Source organism: Sceloporus occidentalis, unplaced genomic scaffold (genome assembly GCF_023333645.1).
Source record: "Sceloporus occidentalis isolate IW3139 unplaced genomic scaffold, rSceOcc1.0.p SCAF_368, whole genome shotgun sequence".
Taxonomy (NCBI): domain Eukaryota; kingdom Metazoa; phylum Chordata; class Lepidosauria; order Squamata; family Phrynosomatidae; genus Sceloporus; species Sceloporus occidentalis.
Genome location: NW_028317348.1, coordinates 179,107 through 199,027, shown reverse-complemented (window position 1 = coordinate 199,027; position 19,921 = coordinate 179,107). Strand labels below are relative to the sequence as shown.

Genomic DNA, 19,921 nt, shown 5'->3' with positions numbered 1-19,921 from the left:
ATGTCCATTTCTGGAACTCTCAGTAACTACTTTGTGGAGTCTATAATAAGCCCTGAGAGTGAGGAGCCTCCAGCAGCCAAATTCTCTGGACAGTACCCCAGCCCCCGGTCGGCAGCCCCCTCAGAGGCTCTGGACTTCCCCTCCTGCAGCTTCCAACCCAAACCCGTGTTCAGCGCATCGTGGACTCCCCTGAACCCTCACGGCGCTGCCCCTCTACCCTCTGTCTACCACCCCTACATCCAGCAAGGTGCCCCCACTGCAGAAGCCAGGTACTTACGGGGCTGGCTGGAGCCCCTGCCCAGGACAGAGCCTGGAGCAGGACAGGGAGCTGTGAAAGCCGAACCGCTGCTGGGACACCCCGGGGACCTCCAGAAACTGGGAGCCCAAGAGTATAATATAGAATCGCCTGCTGGAAGGGATGAGCCGAGTGAGAGGCCCACTTACCAAGACAATAAAGTGTGTGGAGCAAGCGAGGACAAAGACAGGCCACATCAAAGTAAGTTATAAACCGAGGAAGTGAAGAACAAGTCAGCTTAGACGTGCAATAAAAAGAATACTGTACAAGCTGGGCAATATCTGATCAGGTCCAGCTCCTGGGGCGGAAAAGGGCTGGGAGTCTGTTATCAATACATAGTAACATTGACTGAATATACCTAGTTAGTTAGTGCAAATTAGCCTGAGGTGACCATTCGGACATTCAGATCAAAATATTAAACCCTGTAACAGTATGGAGGAGACATCAATAACAGCTAAAATCCCATACAGTAGCTAGAGCACACATACACAGTATCCAGACTACTCAAACCCATTCATAAATTGTGAGCACGTTAACAAAATTTACATTTTCCAAATTCTCCTATTGGTCCCATAGTATCTATTCTGCCATCAGATGGGGCAATGCACTATTTACAAGAGACATACAGGTAACACGATGAATAAAACCCAGATGATCACATTTCCGAGTCACAACTCATATCGTGTAGTTGTATTTATTAGAATATGTGTTTTTGAATTTCACCCTAAATATTCAGCAATTGCAGATATAATGATCAGTAAAGCACTTTACTTTGATAAATGGTGATATTATGAATGCATCTTGATCTATACTTTAAAGAAATGATATTCCTCTTAAGTGGGCAGGCATCCAGAACTAACTCCACTATAAATACAGGGATTCAAGGAGCCTCAGCAACCTCTATACTTAATATCCATTTAAAATGACAAAATCAGGGACGAAGGCTGTTTTCAAGATTCTATTATTTCTGTGTATATTTGTGATATTCTTTTGTTGCTTTTGTCTTATTTCATCAAAATGAAATATCTAACTGTTTCTATGCTTTGTAAAAATAAAATATAATCATTTTCTATAATAATAGTAATGTATATATTATTCTGATATGTATATATATTAATATAATATATACTAATATGATTTATCAGGACTCAGAATGATTTGAGGTTTTTTTCCAAATAGTAAATAATTACAAAAAAAAGGTTTTTTTTACTGAAATCAAAATCTTATTAAGAAAATATTTGCACAAAAATAAACCCTCACACTGCAATCTTGATAAGCAGCCGTATTAAGTGTATTAATTATTAACCGATTTAATTCTCTTTAATATTTAATTTTCCTGCGAATTATATGGAGTCTGGTGAAACAAAGACGGAATTGGAAGACACAAAGTTACACATGGAGAAAGCAGCATTTATATTTTCTAGGCAGACCAGCGATCACATATTACCATGTATTTTTCATTAGAGGAATGTGAATTGTCTGGCACTTTAATCGCACAGACAAAGAATTATTTATTTTTCCTTCTGCAATAACTAATCCATGTCAAGTCCCAAACTCTACAATAGTAATAAAAAATCCCTTATAATCGCTTTTTCCACCTGCATTGGGAGGCGAGTGTATTTTAAAAAGCAGCATTTTACTACTTATGAAAAATACAAGACATTCATTGTTCTACTGGATTGTTAATCCCAGTGAACAATTGAACAGATTATGATATATTTCAGGATTAAGATAACAAATAAAATCAACACTAGTCGCATTTTACTTTTTCAAAAACTAAAATATATTTATTTTCCTATTATCATTAATTCAGAAAAGCATGTTGAATAGATTACTGTATATTTCACAATTAAAAGGACAACTAAAATCAACCATAGTTTTTAATTTTACTATATATATATATATTTTTAATTTACTACTTATTCATTACGAAGAAAAACTACATATTCTCCTATGGAAATAATCCAAATCCAAATGAACCATGTAAAAGATTGAGCAGATTACAAACCTAAATAAATATATATAAGTAGGTGGATGTGCGCATATACTACAGTCATAAAATAGAATAGGGATGAGTTATGACTTAATTTATATGTAGGTGGTTTGTAAGTAGGAATGACAGGCTGGCAATTTCCTGATATAAAATATCTATTATTTATTGTCTGTGTCTTGTTATATTACAGCCAATCCTTCTGCTAACTGGCTCCACGCACGGTCCTCCAGGAAAAAAAGATGTCCTTACACCAAGTACCAGACCTTGGAACTGGAGAAGGAGTTTCTGTTCAACATGTACCTAACAAGGGACAGGAGGCATGAGGTGGCCCGACTGCTTAATCTGAGCGAGAGACAGGTCAAAATCTGGTTTCAGAACCGCAGGATGAAAATGAAGAAACTTAACAAAGAGCAAGGGAAAGATTAAGAACCATTTCCCCCTCTGAGCACCTGCTGCTCCCTGTTTATGGTACCAGGACAGAACAGATCATAAGCAACCCACATAGGACTTTCCATATTTTGCATGGTGATTTTTCCCCCAAAAAGCCTACTTCTAATTAATAGGTAGGATGCAATCGGAAATCCTTAACGTTAATTTATGTGCTGTTATGTGCTTCATTAGATAACTCACGTGAAATTTTACAACTTTTTATGTATAAACGAGGTTTGGAAATAGAGCATGTGACTTATTGAAAGGTGGGTGAATGGCAGGGGGCTACAAGGAAGGAGAGGGGGTCTAACCCTTATGGGACCAAGAACTACTTGAGAAATTATAACAGTTCTCCGGCAATTTAGGAATCGTCCTGCACTATACATTGATACTGCATTTCCATATATATATATATATATATATATATATATATATATTTACACTTTGCATCAAAACAAGCAGTTTCACATTTTCTAACCTGAGTCCTGACATAATAATAAAAGCACACTGGATGTTCTCACTTTGCTAAAATAGTTTTTTAGAAAATTTAAAGGAATAAAAAAAAGAACCATTTTTTTTCTAGTTCAAGAAGATAGATAATGTATTGCTAGTGGTAGCTATTTATAATTTATTGTGAAATGAAGTTTTTACAATTGGTAGTAATTGCTGTAATTGTGCCAAGTAAAGTGTTTGTATATTCTCTGTTTAAGGTGGGGAGCTTTATACTTGACTTGTGTTTGTAAGTGTTACTACTAAGCTATGTGGTCAAACTGTTTACAATTTGGGAGGCAATTTGTATTTTCATGATGTTGTGGTTTATTTTCCAAAACTGTTATTAAAATAGTGCCACGAATTACCATCCAATCCTCTTGATTTTATTTTGTTATGTAATTCGTATGATGCATTATTGTCACAATTTATGGAATGTTGAAAATGTTGCATTTAAAATAATTTAAAAATGACACGCAGAATTATCCTGAAAACATTTTATCACAAGTTTCAACCATTCCCGATGGGTTAAAATTAAAAAGTACACAACACACATAGCACATGCAAATAAACTACACATAGTTTAGTGTATATATATATATAACATAATACATCAACGGTTATGAAAACCAGCAATCAGCAGTATAAATGTCATATTTCTTCTAAATTACATCAGCTGAAAAATAATAGGATCTTTATCACCCAGGATAAAACAGAGATATGTGGGTATGGGAAATGTCTGGTGAGTGTTGCCGTTTTGCCACCATTTGCATAATTCTTTTTGAAAACAAAGAGAGATGATGAGCTTAAAAACCTAAGAAATGGTCATAAAAGGAAAATTCCGTTTAGTGCTCTTCCATAAAACAATACGGCCGCTGTAAAACTTTATGGACATGGAAGTAAGAAGAGAGCTGTGTGGAAGTTTCTGTGACTCCGGAGGTTTGGCCACTGAACACGCCATGTAAATACCTTTCAACAGTTCAGACAAAATATATGATGAGAGAGAGGGAAGCTGGGAATTGTTCAGGGTTTTTTTCCTCTTTTGAGAAGCCTTGGAAACTCCTCTCTGGGAATTAATCTCTTTGTTCTTTCCCTCTTTTCTATTCCTTAGCAGTTCCAGGCTACAAGTATCTAAGTCATAAACCTGGAAACAACAGATCTCTGGCGAGACGTCTGGAAATGAATTTTCTTTATCAGTAGCTAACAAAAAGAATAAAAGCTCCTCAGCTTCTACGTCCCTTTACATAGCCTGCAACCTCTGTACTGACACTAAACACCAGTACTCGTTTTATGGAAATATTTTTAACATTTGTTGTTACCTAGTGTGTTTAGCGCCATTTCGGGTGCCTTAGTGTTAGTCTTTCTATTTATTTACTCCTGACATAAACTTTACTGTCCAAATACTACAAGCTAACTAGAATACTACAATGTTTGCAGTGTTTTTGTTTATTCCATTAACAGACGCTAGGTGGCGGACTTGATCCACGTTTCGAAGTAGAATCCTTTATCCAAGGGTTCAAAAAACACAGCAAATGCACAAAAATGCCCCATTTAAACATGTGTGTTGTTATTGTTTTTTTAATATAAAATTATGTTTTTCTACATTGATGCTATAGTTCACACCACTGCCATAAGAAGATAAACATGAAAACGTAGTAGATTGTAAATGTAATTGTAGCAAATAATTCTGGTTTATTATACTGTAAAATGTTTTAACAATCTTTAAACTATAGTGAATAATATGGAATTAGAGGGATTAGTGTAGCAAGATCCGATTTAGTATAGTTAAATAAAAAGTATTCTCTCCTACATGCATGTCAATTTAAAGAAGACTATTGAGTCGAGGGATTGTAAGAAGAGAGCACGAACTTTGTTACTAATTGCTATCTGTGGTATTCTTGTAGATTTTTTATTTCGTACAGATACATGTGAGCTATTACATTATTATTATAATTATAATTAATTATTAAATTATTACAGCATTGACTATATATATATATATATATATGTATATATATATATATATATATGTATATATATATAGTTAAATCTACATCGCAAGAGTTTTTCAATAAACAATGGGAACATCCACTGTATTTACCATACACAGGAAATATTTGTAATCCCTCCATTAGCTTTGAAACATCTTTATCCATGGAGAATAGCGTTATGCATACATCAATAATCAATTTTAACTCATGTTGGTATGTTAAGCAGCGCTTTCTTTTATTGACACCATTTAAGAAAAAAAGGTTAATGAAATAATTCTACCCATTCGGTTATTGTATGGGTAAATTTCTAAATATGACTTGGGTTCTTTATTATTACCACCGTGTCCGTATATGTGTACATAGAAAGACAAAAATACATAACCCTCTTAAAAAAAAAAAACCAACCCACAAACATTTAAACTTTAAACAAATGTATAGCTCTGTAAATACAATGCAGGGATAATTCTTCCACTGGCTCACTGAGGAATTTATTTTGCGTTTCCTCTTTCTTATAAATCCCCCTTAATATAAAAATAAAACCCAGGCTAAATGCAAACAACCTCAGGTGAATGCCTTGCATTCTGTTCTTTTTGGGGACAAATATGTAGAAATTAATGGGAATAACTGTGGTTATGCCCAGTGTTCTTTTCAAATCATTAAAATCATTGTTTAAAATAATTTTTTCAAAAAATAAAAAGTAGGCCTCTACTGTGTAAAGTTTTGTGCAAATTAGCAGGAGATACCTTATATGAGCAAGGTTTCACACACAGATAATTTAACTGGATTTTGTTGTTTTTACTTAAAAAATTATTTAGATCTATCAACTATTTTTGCAATAGACCATCAAACAGTGGGACACCGGCCTGCACTGGGAACAAACTGGTTAATAAATAGCGCTGTGTTTAACCTCCTGCATCTACATTCCCCTACAACGTCTTAATTATTTATTAATTGTGGAAAATTGCAGTCTCTTATGATCAGTAACTTTTAATTCATTAAATTCACCCAATGTGAGGTATATTGGCTGGTGCTAGTGGAGGGCACGCATACAGAATTAAAAGGTCTCTGTTTCCAAATTGCCACCCCCAAGATGTTCCACATAGGGCTCCATTAGTTTACAAATAGTTTCCACTGTTTCACTTAAAATCCACATTGGATGATTATTCCTCATATTGAAAGTGTAGGGGCACCAACACTGAGTGCAGCGTAGCACAGAGGAAACGGGGTAAATCTCCACTAAACGCGTGAATTACTTGCCTTTTTGTTTACCTGGGATGTGGGGAGGAAAAAAAGGTGTTTTATTTTTTAGGAGATTCTTTACAATCAATGAAAAGGCGAAAGGGAACCAAAAGGATAGAATATTTATATAGACAATACCCCTCTCCCTTGGTCTGGGGGTATTTAGAAACATTTCCAAAAGTCGGATTCCAGAAAGAAAATATTAAGAAGAAACAAAAAAATGTAAAGAAAAGTGTTATTCTGGAGCCGATCATTATTTTAATTCAGTATTGACACTTGCAGCATCTTGCAATAATGTGGAAGGTTCCAATCGAAGCCTGTGCTTTATTGCAGTAACGGAAGGCATCTCATAAAACGCTAACAGCTTTTATATGTTGCGGTATAAACAACATCAACATCTCGGCTTTATAGCGTTTTATAGTTTGCTAAACAGTTTACAGCCTTTTTGGAGATTACAAAACCCCATTCCTTTCATGTGAACAGTTAAACCTTTATCAATAATAGGGGGATTGATCATTAAAATGTTAAATATGACTAGCTCGTTTGTTTTAAAATACGTTTAGGCTAAGAATCGGTATGATTTGATAACTTGTATTAAAATCCCAATTACATTTATTGGACTTTTTAAAAACTAGTTGCAATTAAATCGTGTACTTTTACAGTTTTCTAAACCGACCCTGACATTTAGAAAGGGCTAAAACTGCCTCGTTAAAATTTGGAAATTAACGACTAAATGTCCCTGTCTTTAATTTCCAGCACTCCCCAAAAATCAATCTTTGGGTGGGCTAGGTATGTGATTTGTTGTGAGGGGGAGATATCTCATTAGTGGAGGTAGTTAAACATATTTAATCCGCATATTCTCTCCAGCTCTCCCCCTCTTGAGCTGATTTTTTTATTCTCTGAGTCTCTTCCCCTCTCCCACTCCTGATCACAATCCGTGTGGATCTCGAGAAGCCAATAGGAGGAAGGCATTTCTAATAGATGCAAATGCTCGTGAAAAGACACTGCAAAATATGAAACAACTCATTTGCTACGAAGTAAATCACAGATACTGTTTATGAACTGGCATCCCCTTCTTGGAAATGTAAAGCGAGAAGTCTTTAAGTGGTATTTTTTTAAAAAAGGGATGCAATACCATCCAGGCATAGACTTTTGATTGTGACTCCTTTTATATTCCTGGAAATCACAGCCACTCCAGCCTGCATCTTAAGCCTCTTCTCCTCTGTCTGTAAAACTATTAAAATGAGCTCTTATTTTGTCAATTCACTCTTCTCCAAATACAAAACTGGGGAATCTTTGCGCCCCAATTACTATGATTGTGGGTTTGCTCAGGATCTAGGAGGTAGACCCACAGTTGTCTATGGACCCAGTGCTGGGGGAACCTTTCAGCATCCTACCCAAATTCAGGAGTTTTACCACGGAACATCCTCTCTGTCCTCACCCCCTTACCAGCAAAATCCCTGCGCTGTGACCTGCCACGGGGATCCAAGCAGCTTCTATGGATACGACCATTTACAAAGACAGAGCCTGTTCAGCACCCAGGACTCGGACTTAGTCCAATACACTGACTGCAAGCTGGCCTCAGCTGCCCTGGGGGAAGAAGCAGAAAGCTCTGAGCAGAGCCCCTCTCCCACGCAGCTCTTTCCGTGGATGAGACCACAAGGTGAGGCAAAGTGGAACTGCAGCCCATAAAAGTGACCCTGGCTACTTTTACTGTTTTACGATGGGTCTAAACTTGTGCACTTGTGAATTGCTTTATAGTTTAATTGCCCGGATGTTATTTTGTCTTTTTACAGCTGCTTCCTCGGAATTTTACCCACTCCTTCCCCAAACCCTTTGAAATTGTAAATGAGGATGTGCGTGGGGATTATCTGTATATTTCTTTATTGTTATTAGTTAGTTTGATTTAGTATGCTTGCTCCTCTCTGCTGCACTTTGTGTTATTGTCCCGTATCTCCTTCCACCCCATTTATTCTCCACTTCTTTTTTCTCGTCTCCAGCAGCTGCCGGCCGTAGGAGAGGAAGGCAGACTTACAGCCGCTACCAGACCCTGGAACTGGAGAAAGAATTCCTCTTCAATCCATACCTGACGCGCAAAAGGCGTATTGAGGTATCTCATGCTCTAGGACTCACCGAGAGACAGGTCAAAATCTGGTTCCAGAACAGGAGGATGAAATGGAAAAAAGAAAATAACAAGGACAAGTTCCCCAGCAGCAAATGTGAGCAGGAAGAAATGGAGAAACAGAAAATGGAGAGGGCGCAGGACACAGAGGAAGGGATGGATGGACAAAAGGGGGAAAAGAGTAATTAAGACGGACTTTAAGCCATCGAGGAGGCTTCCTTATTGTTGTCCTACCTTCCATCAAATAATACAGGAGGTAGACACAATGCCCCTGTATGAGATCCGGCCCTAACCCCTCTCTGTAACCCATCTTATTTGATACATAAATTACCAGTGCCCCTTAAGACATGATGTCTTCCTATCTCTGGTGGGGGGTGGGTCAGCGTGGACAAAATGACTTTATAGTGTTTGTGTTTAACGCAATAGCTTTTGTGGATCTTAACTTGGGGTTTATTTGGTCGGGAAAACGTTTGCTATAGAAGTTTTGTGTGCACTATCCTGTTTGTGGTAACTGTATTTCTTTATATATGTACATATATATATATATATAAAAGAAAGAAACCAACAACATGAAACTGCCTAATTGAGATGTAGGTCCCTCTAACACATTAGATCCCCATCTTTGTTTTGTCCCCAGTGTTTGCAGGATTTGAGTTAGCATGCGCGCAGTTGTGGTATTAGGGTTCCTGTGAGCAGACTGTATACTGTATATGTGAATACCTTTTTTATGAGGGGTGGGGGTTGATTCTTTATTTTGTTTGTTCTGCACACTTTGTTCTATTGTCTAAACCATGAAGCGGCGGAAGAAGACCTGTAATAAAAGTTTACAAGAGGGAGTCGTGACATCATGCGTGTTTGGCTTCCTCTAGGGTGAGCTGGGTGGAAAGAAAAGCCCGAAAAATGTATTTGTGTTCAGTGTCCAGACCGTGCTATGGAAGGGCCAGACGGAGACTGCAGAATGCTGGATACTGTCTGGGGGGGGGGGTTGCTTGGAAGAATGGCGAATGGGGGTCTCTGTGTGTCTAAAAACATGAAGAAGGCTTTCTAGAATTTATTCAAGACACCTCGGTTTCGTGGACCATCTACAGGACTCCAGGTAAACACCATCGGAGTTTTGAATGCGTATTTCTTATTGTTTATAAACACTGAATGTAAATAGAACGTTTCCCGAGCGTGTACTCGAGATCCATAGGGAGGCAGTGCTTTGGCATCGATTAGGTTAAACTGAATATAAGAAAGGGGTACAGGAGTAGAAGGGAAGAGGTAACTGGGGGTTAATTGCGGCCCGTGTATTACAGAACAATTTGCTATGAAATCTGGCAGAGTATTTATAGATCTCCGGCAATTGTAGATTGAAAGCAATTCCGCGTTTAGTAAGAACATGCAATCACAGTAAGAGGAACAGTTCTTCTTTGACTGGATGTTTTGGTCTTCTTGCGGTCGTTAGCCGGTCCTAGCGTGAGAGGCATTAGGCAGGATCCATTAATAACCATGGCACGGCTAGTGAGATCTCACGGAGCGCAGACACACGCGTTAGCGCAAATCAATACACAAATAAATAGCTCTCGGGTTTCTCGCAGCCCGAGAAGTGAACGACAGAGAGGTTTTATCGGCCAGCCTTTTGTCTCGTTTGGAAGGGATTAGGAGTCGCTTATCGACTACATTGTAATTTCACCTTAAAGCATAGATCCGAGCAGGTTACATCGCATCAAATATTTATCATATTTTATAAATCTAGCAGTACCATTTTTCCACATTACAAGAAGCTGTGGGAAGCACAGTTTGGATTGGGTGGAGGAAAATCACGTGCTCTAAAGTCACATGGTCAGGGAGGAAAAAGGGGGTCCTTTTTGGTGTAAATCTGGACTCTAATTCTGTAATATATCACGGTACCTCGTAAAACCGACACTAAAACGTCCCGGCCTACAAATCATCCGGCCAAATTATGAGTTCGTTGTATTATGCGAACGCTTTATTCTCCAAATATCAAACTGCAAGTTCTGTCTTCCCGTCCGGGGTTTTCCCTGAACAAACTTCGTGCGCCTTTGCTTCCAACAGCCAACGGGCTGCCTATGGGACCGGCTCCAGCTCATCGTTCCCAGGGTCCATGCCCGGAATATACAGCAATGGAGGCAGCTTGCACCCCCAGAGTCCCGCTATGTATCCGGCCGGCTACGGGCTGGACGCTGCCTCGTTCAATATGCACTGCTCTCCCTTTGACCAGAACCTTTCCCTAATGTGTCCGAGTGACTCCTCCAAGCAAAACTGCGCCAAGACGGAGCACAGAGACTCGGATCTGCAGAATGAGAGCAACTTCAGAATTTACCCCTGGATGAGGAGCACAGGTAAGAGAGAGCGAGAGAGAAAGGGGAGGCAATGGCACCTCAGGGATGGAAGTAAATTATTATATGGCGCCTGGGATTAATCCAGGAACCATTATGACGTTCTCAGGAAAAAGGAATTCATTCTGGTTTAGCTGGAATCACTAGGGTAGTGGGACAGACTTTTCTCTGTTGGTCTCCGTGATTAGGAGTTTCAGCACATAATGTGATTATTAAACCAGCACAGCATATGGCACAAAGTAACTTAGATCTGACTGGGGAAAAAAAACATGGAAGTCATTGTAGGAATTATTCCGAAGACAAAGTGTAATAAACCGGTGACAGATTGAGTGTTTAGCTCCAAGAAGAACTGTGTGAGATTGAAGGAGATTACACATAGACTCTATAGTGCTACAAAGCCATTGCTAAACAGCTATGCAAATAGGAGAGATGGATGATACATAACTCCTGAGAGGGAGGAGAGCGGTGTATTTACAGGGAGATGTCACTTCAGTAAATGTGCAATAAACGGCTGACAGGGAGAATGACTCTAATACAATACACTGACTGTATATTACAGACCCTGAACTGGGAATGTACTGGGAATGTAGGGACTCCACTGTAAAATGCACTTTTATTTCCAATGGCCTATTCCTCTCCTCATATATTAATCTACAGCCAATCTCTATACCAACCCTCACCCTATCTGTGGCTAAGCATTTATTCTCTGTCTGAATCAGTCTCCTTTTTCCCAATTTGAAACTGTCAATGTATATATGTATTATCTATTATATTTAACTCTATCTATCCATCTATTTATTAACTCTCTCGATATCTGAAATTAAACGTCTCCTCTTAAATATTGCCTTTTCTGAATTCTCTCCGTAAAAGAACCAGTTAATATTTGTGACGTCATCTTACATTTCTACCCTCGCAGCGATTTTTGTCTCACAATATGTAACAAAATAAACTGTGACTGAGATGTGAAGCTTACACTCAGAATCTTGTATGCAGAAGCTTTTTTTTGGGTTCTTTTTTATTATTCACCTTTATTTGGGGTAAATTCAACGATGAAATCACTGACACTAAATTTAGCAATGTAATGGATGCGGGGTGTGTGTCTGCACATCGCACAAACTTTTAGTGCTGAGCATTTAATGGTTTTCTAGGCTTTCAGATTTAGAGTGCAGCGAATATTTTGTATCTGTGTTAACAGCCCTTGCCAAGCAGTGAGAGCAATCCTTTTATAATCCTCATAATCCTTAAATGTCCGTCATGTAAAATATTATTTATACAATTGAATGTATGTTATATTGACTTTCTTGATAAAAGCTTGTGTGTTCCATGTTTATGATCATGTCAGTTGCCTTCAAAATTTGGCTTATGATTCTTCAGGAATGGATGGCTGAATAAAATAGTTATTATTTATGTGGGAGGCGATGATATTACAATATATATATACTCTATATATATATACTCTTTAAACAGCACAATCTATATATATATATATATATATATATATATATATATATGTGTGTGTGTGTGTGACGATTTCCCTATATATCAACAAGGCAAGTTCAACATATATGGGCACTGATTATCTCAGTAGACCCTACGGATTTAGAAATAATGGTCACTGACCAACGTCAGAACCTTGATCCCCCCACGACACACAAAAGAATGTAATATATTTTAAATATCATCATTGAATATAAAAATGTGTCTGCGCATTGTTACAATTTAATTCTACACTTGTAAGAATATTCTTTACCAATAGAGCCTTAAAATACGCCATACAAGATTAAAGTAGATACATAAAAAATATATCACACATCAATTTGATGTTTCCTCCAGCCCCCAACATTTTCCCGTAATTATTGCCCCAGGTCTCCAAAAAAGGTACATACAAGATTACTAAAGGTCCCATGGAATCGGGTATATAATTAGTGATAGCTCCCGGCAGCTATAATAATCAAACTGTTATTATCCCTATAATATGCACTTCTATCATTGACTATAGTTGTTTTCACAGTTCACCCAAAGTTAATTTAAAGAGGTATATATATATATATATATATAATAGATATAATTCGCAGATATCTGGACCCATAACCCCAAAATCGCATCCTCCATGAACAATATTGAGCCCACCCAAACCTCAATCACACTCGAATAATATTGTTAACATAACAACCTGTATGTGCGATTCCACTCTCAGTCCCAAAATATTTATCTGGGCCTTATTTATCAAATCAAACCGATGTAATGTTGGTGAAAATGCTAACTAAGGAACAACCAGCAAAATAATTCATTCGGGCTGCATTTGAAATTGTATTATTTTGGCCCCCAAATCGTTTTATATATATTCCTGACTAATTCCCTCTCTTGCAGGTGCCGACAGAAAAAGGGGCCGTCAGACCTACACCAGATATCAGACTCTGGAGCTGGAGAAGGAGTTTCACTATAACCGCTACCTGACCCGCCGGAGACGGATTGAGATAGCCCATGCCCTGTGTCTGACCGAGAGGCAGATCAAGATCTGGTTCCAAAACAGGAGGATGAAGTGGAAGAAGGAGAATAAAACGACCAGTCCTTCCTCAAACAGCCAAGAAAAGCCGGAGACTGAGGAGGAAGAGGAGGAATAAATCCATCCCAAGAGACTGGTGACCCCAAGATCTACTGGATCTTCTGGATGCTGGCATACTACTACCTAGATCCATTTTCTACTATAGTATTAGCTACCTATCCCACGTGGTGACAAAATAGGACCATTTCTATGTGACACCTCATTTAGCAAAAAAAGTATTTGCAGATTCTTAAAGTTTCCGAAGACTTCGTGAGAGATCGTGATAGAATTTCGTGACTGTGTTTGATTAGTTCGTAAAAAAATCGACGTAAAGTGGGACCCCAACTCTTTGTGTAGGATTGTGTTGTTCATATTAACTGTGCGGTGAGGTTTTCATTCACCCCCTCTTCCATTGTGAAAACGTTTAAAAAATAGGTATTTTACTTGTACTATAGGAAGATCTCCCTAAAGGATTGTGTAAAATTCTGTGCAATTAAAGCTGTGGTGTAAAATTAATTTTAATATAATTTAATAATAGTCTGTATTTTAATTGTTTTTTTTAATGCGCTGTTCTTGTGATACGTCCTTAAAAATAAAATCGCAGTTAATACAAATGTTACTTATTTATCTTTAAAAGTAAATTTGTTGGGTATATCATGGTTAGAAACATTAATATTTTTACCAAAACAATAATAATATAAATTTCGTGTATATGTATGTATGCATTATTTAATAGATTTAATATACAGGCACACGCATACTTAAAGCTATGTCTCAGTCTGCGTGACTCCGTCTATTATTATTATTATTATTATTATCCTTTATTTATATAGCGCCAACAGTTTACGCAGCGCTTAATACAATACATAAATTCAAGGGATATGACAAGACAAGAATTGACAGACTAAGACAAACTCCTGGTTTTATATTATATATATATATATATATATATATATATATATATATATATATATATATATATATATATTACACTTATGTGGCATGCTGACATTATAAAACTCACAAAAAAAGAATCCTGCATTTTAAAAATCCATGTATATAGGCATATGTCAAGATTCTTTCATTCTATCTTTCCTTGTTTTTCTTTGTTTCTTTTTCTTTTTTTCTTAACTTCGTTATAAGATTAAAAGCCAAAACCTGGGCCACCTAAAATTAAGGGGCCTACACATTTAGCTGATCGACCTCTGAAAGGCCGCCGGAGTTTAGTAAATTCGATGTATATCGCGCATTCTCTATACACACACGAAGGGGGCTGCCGTTAAGTGCAGAGATGTGAGAATTACTTTTTCTCCCCATGTATTACTGTATAAAAGATGGACACATAACGATGCTGACGTACATATTCAATAAATTATTCCCATGCAGACACTCCAGCACATGATGCAGAACACATACATGTGCATGCCCACGCCAACAAGCATAGCAGCACACGCGTATCAGCAGCACATGCGTTTCATGTTATTCGCTGTGCCCAGGTTTGTTGAGTAAATAACATATATATTGATATATAAGGCGGAAAAAGCCCACGCCCGGCTGGGTGTCTGGGTTCTGTCTGATATAAACATGTGGGCTGTGAAGATAATGCGTGGACCCCACTGCTGGAGGGATGTGATCACAGAAGAACACGCAGGTATCTACCTGACAAGCCTTCCTATTAACAAACACGATGAACCCAAATTCGTCTTGTTGCTGTTTAATCATCAGAGCCCAAGATCTGCAAGATCTTCCTTTTCCTTTTAGAGAAAAAAAGATGGCGGCTGAGGACAGGCTGCTCTTAAAGCACTCATGAAGAAATGCAATAAATTCCTTGTTGTTTTATGAAAATTTACAACTTTGTGCTAGAAGTTTATGAGTGGCTGGGTCCTGGGATTGGCCAGGGCCGGTCATGTGGACTTGTAGCCGTGAACATGAACTTTTATCATTTCCCATGTGGTTATATTGCACCAGTCTTTCGGCCACCGCACCTTGGGTAGGATCAGTATCTCCTTCAGGGCTCCTGTCTATGTCCTGTCTGCGGGTTTAAGGGAGTAGTGAGAGCGGAAGGAGAGCATTCATGGAGTCTGGAGAAAGATGGAGGGCAGGAGTGGAGGAGCTGAGGAGCTGCAGGCTGAGAGCAGCATTTCTCAAGCTGGGAACTTGCTCTATTTTTGAGACAAATGACAGAAATCTAAAAGCAATCAGAAGACAGAGGGAACCTCGGATCTCAGCCTGGGACAATGTGTCAGCTACAAATAACCAGCACCTACCCTGCAAAGGTACAGAAACATTCCCTTATCCTCACATTAATGCCCTATGCCTGGCACACACACACTAACCACTGCTCCATGGCGTTATCTGTGCTAATGCAGTATGACGGCTATATGTGTGTGCGATCACTGTATAGATTATGGAGCATGTTCTATAGTTGTGGTTCTCCTGATTTGCGACATTTGTATTTCCTTCTAGGTCAATATTACAGATAGAGTTACATAGACATGTAATAACATTGTATTTCTATTACTGGTTATATGTGACATTAAATTCTGAAACTGGCAAACATTTGGAAATATATATATATATATATATTATTCGTGATGAACGCTTATAAACTGTGTAGGACTTACGTGAACAGAATTCTTAGAACGTGATTATAATTTTTATATACATACAGCTCGGGTGTGATGGATCGTGGGTAATACGTCAATAGATGGATAGATAGATAGATAACTAGATAGATGGTCAGACAAAGATATTTGGAAATGTACATGTATAGATCCATACATACAAGGAATATTAGAGACACATAGACAGTGGGAGGAGATAAAAGGGAAGACAGATTTGTACTTCACATCATTCAGGGGCAGATTTTTCAGGCAGTCGAAACTGGGATCCGTTTCTCTTTCCACAGGTAAATTCGTTTTCTGTAGTTTTATTTCAGAATGTGAATGCATTGGGTAGGTTATTGTGTCCTGTTATCATATCTGCGAATGGCGCAGTATACCACACGCGATGGTCTCAGAATCCAGAACATCTCAATACATTGCTAATTTACACAACTGCTAATTACGCCATACAACCTAACAATATAACTGTTACTCATAATTATAATATAACACATACACTCACATATTTAATGCATATATGTGCCAGTATATAACATGTATGCGTATATATAAATATATATATATATATATAACATGTATGATTTCAGTATTAATCCTTCAAGTCGTATTTCTATTAATTGAAATTGTCAGAGCTCTGCATATTAGAAATAGTTTAATTCTAATGAAATAGAAATATGTTAATAAAATCACTTGTAGATGCGTTGGGATATATGTCGCTATTATTTGCCGATTAGAATTATAGTTTGACACTTAGTTTTTGTTGCAATGTGTGATCATCATTCTAAATGAACAGCATTATACTCCTGCCTTATTTACTCTCCTCTGTAGTAAAGCATGCTAAAAGGTTTTTGTTTAAACCACTTTGGTGTCTATGTTCAAAATATGTAATCTGCCGCCATCTGCTGTCAGGAACTTGCTATTACCTCACGTTTGCTGGAAGGCACCAGGCATCAAATAATAACAATTACATCGAAATAACATTTCTTTTTAATGCTTTTTTTATTATTCTACCGGGAAAAAAATAAAATATACCTTTTGAATGAACAGAATTTCTGCCGAGTATGTAATTTTTTTTGTAATGTGAAATATAATATTAGATACTGATTATATTTTATACATTTTTGAGGGATATTTGCGGAATATTTCATAATTCATAAGTAATGTAAGGTAAAAAAATAATTAGTTAAACACCTTAAAGTGAACAAAACTGTGTTGCAAAAAAGTATACACGGCGGATCGTTAAAACGAAATATATACATTATATATATACAAAGTATATATATGTAAATTATATAAACATAAATGTAGTTATGTCTTGAGTTTTGATTGTAGGGTATTGATCTAGGCAGCTGCAGTAATGAAATAACTTTTAATTGGTTGGTAGCTTGTACCTTGGTGTGTGTGTATATATATATATATATATATATATATATATATATGTAATGTGTGTCGAGTATATATATCTATATATAGAATGTGTGTCGAGTATATATATATATTTTTATATATATATATATAATGATATTTTGACCATCTCTCAAGCAATAACACGATCACCTTAATTTGTAAATTAAAGTCAAAGTAAGCTAGAATACTGCCTTGAAGATCTGTTAAACCAATAATTAAGACCATACGCTTGAGTCCTAGGCCTGTTTTTTTCTGACTGTCCTGTGTTGTAAAATTACAAAGCATTCAGAAGTAGGTTTTATGACAGCAATAAGGTCCTGAAGTGAGGACTCATGCTGAGAGCGCACTTCATTTAGATCCAAAGATTCCAACAGGGACCTGGACTATCTGTGTTTGTTTGGTTGTTACAGGGAGAACTATCAGGAAATGCTTTTATATCCGTTCACTGGAGCAGAAAAATGCTTTGATATTTTTCAAACAAGGATTGTTGAGCGAATTATCCATGTTTTACACAAAAAAATGATAAACAATTTTATTTACGGAACATTGATTACTTGTATTGTACACTTCCCACAGAAAATATGTTAACCGAAAAACAAGTAAAGAACTCGTGAAAAGTTTATAGTAAGATATACATGCAATATTTAATTATTTTACTAATACAATAACGAATGGATTTTATATATATGTATATATATATATGTATATATATATATATATATATATAGCGTAAGACAGTCAACGCGAAAACATGCATGTCATATTTAGTAATATATTAAAAAATAACATATGTATATATATATATATATTGTAAGACAAAGTGAAAACATGCATGTCATATTTAGTAATATATTAAGAAAATAACATATATACATATATTAGATACTGTATATGTACAATGTATAATTATAAACAGTATAAATTAATAGGAATCGGTAATTTTCTTGGTTCTAAAGGGTTCAGATAATGTATAATATATATATATATATATATATATATATCACAAAGTGTTACTTGTTAAATAATTCGCATACATGGCTGCCGGACACCTCTGTGATGTTCAGCCGGAATCCATCCATTCACCGGATTTTAGTGCAGATTCAGAAGATCTCGGGGTTCGCTGAGTTTTATCCGATCACCCAGCCGGTTTAGTGAAATCGGATTTTAGTCCTCTCTTTTTCTGTAGTTGTAGACCAACTATAAATCCACGTAGTTGCTCTTTTTTAAATTTTAGTTTCCCAGATACATATTGTGAAAAAATATTTCCAAACATCTGTGGTTCAGTCACAAAAATTCGCCCCCCTGAAAAGACAAACATTTGCCGATTTTATCACAAGCGGTTTTTATCAGTAAGTGAAGAATTGTACGGTAATATAATTTTACATTACAACATTCCTAGTTATTCCAAATAAACAATCCATAAATACGACATCAACTCATTGAATATACAGCGATTCCTTCAGGGAAATTAATGGAATTATAATACCGGGCTTTAAGTCAGATCTAACGAGACCTCGTAGATTTAAGACTAAACCCCATAACCCTCATAACCCCCACCCTTTCTTAATTCGTAAATCACACAGCAAACCACCACGTGTACTTTGACTCATTTTGGGGAAAATAAGTGAGTTATGCATAAGAAAATCACTTCCCAATGCTGCATTTACATACATACATACATACATATGTTCGGTTTCCTTGTAAAAAATAAACTCCCTAATCCGATTTGGAAGGAATACAGATGCAGGAGAACAACCCTGATCCACTTCTCGTTAAAACCTTAGGAAAAAAAGGCAAATCGATAAATGCATTATTCAGCTCTTAAGAGCCAGGTATAGATTCATCAGCAGTCTTTCAAAACGAATTCTTAGTGTATGTGTTCCTGAGACAGAGTCATTTCTATAGGGTCTAAATGCAGGACCCCGGTGCGATATATGGTTGGACTGGACAGAACTATTTTGTTTGATATCTCAGACAGGGTGCACACTTTCCTTTTAGCCCTTTGTAGCCATAAAGGTGTAACTTGTAGTGTACTTTGCCTTGCTTTGTCCTATTGCTGTGAGTGATTTGATTTATTTTACACCGATTCGTAGGAATTGATTAAGTTTTTATTATATATTTTTATATTATTATGGAAGCAGATATTTATATATAAGGTGATCTGTTATATAGTCGCTTGTGTTGTGTTTCTTTGGAGATGCTGCTTGTTTGTTCAGAGGGTCCCTGGTGGAATGGAAGCCCCTCTGGGGTGCTATTTCGCAATCTCGGGCTCTCGCTATTGGTCAGTATGTGATCATATGCTGCAATTTCCTTCTGTCCCTCACTGGCACCCGGCCATCCCCCTTCAGCTAAAACCCAATCTCCGATAAACTACTAATAGCTAAACCACTTGGACTATAAAACACAACAAATCATAAAGCCAGGAAGCGCCGCTGCCTCCTCCCA

The 19,921-nt window shown here is 37.1% G+C and overlaps 3 protein-coding genes across 3 annotated transcripts; all 3 read left to right on the top strand.

Moving 5' to 3' along the window:
- LOC149273550 (homeobox protein Hox-B9-like) lies at positions 1-2,714 on the top strand. The gene is made up of 2 exons (XM_089506178.1): positions 1-496; positions 2,479-2,714. Exons 1-2 carry the CDS (start codon positions 1-3, stop codon positions 2,712-2,714), a joined length of 732 nt encoding a protein of 243 aa, XP_089362304.1.
- A 4,964-nt stretch (positions 2,715-7,678) lies between these two features.
- LOC149273549 (homeobox protein Hox-B8-like) lies at positions 7,679-8,747 on the top strand. Its single transcript, XM_089506157.1, has 2 exons — positions 7,679-8,099; positions 8,437-8,747. Exons 1-2 carry the CDS (start codon positions 7,679-7,681, stop codon positions 8,745-8,747), a joined length of 732 nt encoding a protein of 243 aa, XP_089362283.1.
- Positions 8,748-10,503: 1,756 nt separating this feature from the next.
- Positions 10,504-13,524, top strand: LOC149273548 (homeobox protein Hox-B7-A-like). The gene is made up of 2 exons (XM_089506179.1): positions 10,504-10,903; positions 13,271-13,524. Exons 1-2 carry the CDS (start codon positions 10,504-10,506, stop codon positions 13,522-13,524), a joined length of 654 nt encoding a protein of 217 aa, XP_089362305.1.
- The last annotated feature ends 6,397 nt before the right edge of the window (positions 13,525-19,921 follow it).

What these genes read in the sequence shown, in the direction of transcription:
- LOC149273548 (XM_089506179.1), top strand. Translation starts at nt 10,504, where the DNA reads ATGAGTTCGTTGTATTATGCGAACGCTTTATTCTCCAAATATCAAACT. An exon ending in CCCCTGGATGAGGAGCACAG is followed by an intron (nt 10,904 to 13,270) that starts GTAAGAGAGAGC and finishes CCTCTCTTGCAG; the next exon opens with GTGCCGACAGAAAAAGGGGC.
- LOC149273549 (XM_089506157.1), top strand. Translation starts at nt 7,679, where the DNA reads ATGAGCTCTTATTTTGTCAATTCACTCTTCTCCAAATACAAAACTGGG. An exon ending in TCCGTGGATGAGACCACAAG is followed by an intron (nt 8,100 to 8,436) that starts GTGAGGCAAAGT and finishes TCTCGTCTCCAG; the next exon opens with CAGCTGCCGGCCGTAGGAGA.
- LOC149273550 (XM_089506178.1), top strand. Translation starts at nt 1, where the DNA reads ATGTCCATTTCTGGAACTCTCAGTAACTACTTTGTGGAGTCTATAATA. An exon ending in CAAAGACAGGCCACATCAAA is followed by an intron (nt 497 to 2,478) that starts GTAAGTTATAAA and finishes GTTATATTACAG; the next exon opens with CCAATCCTTCTGCTAACTGG.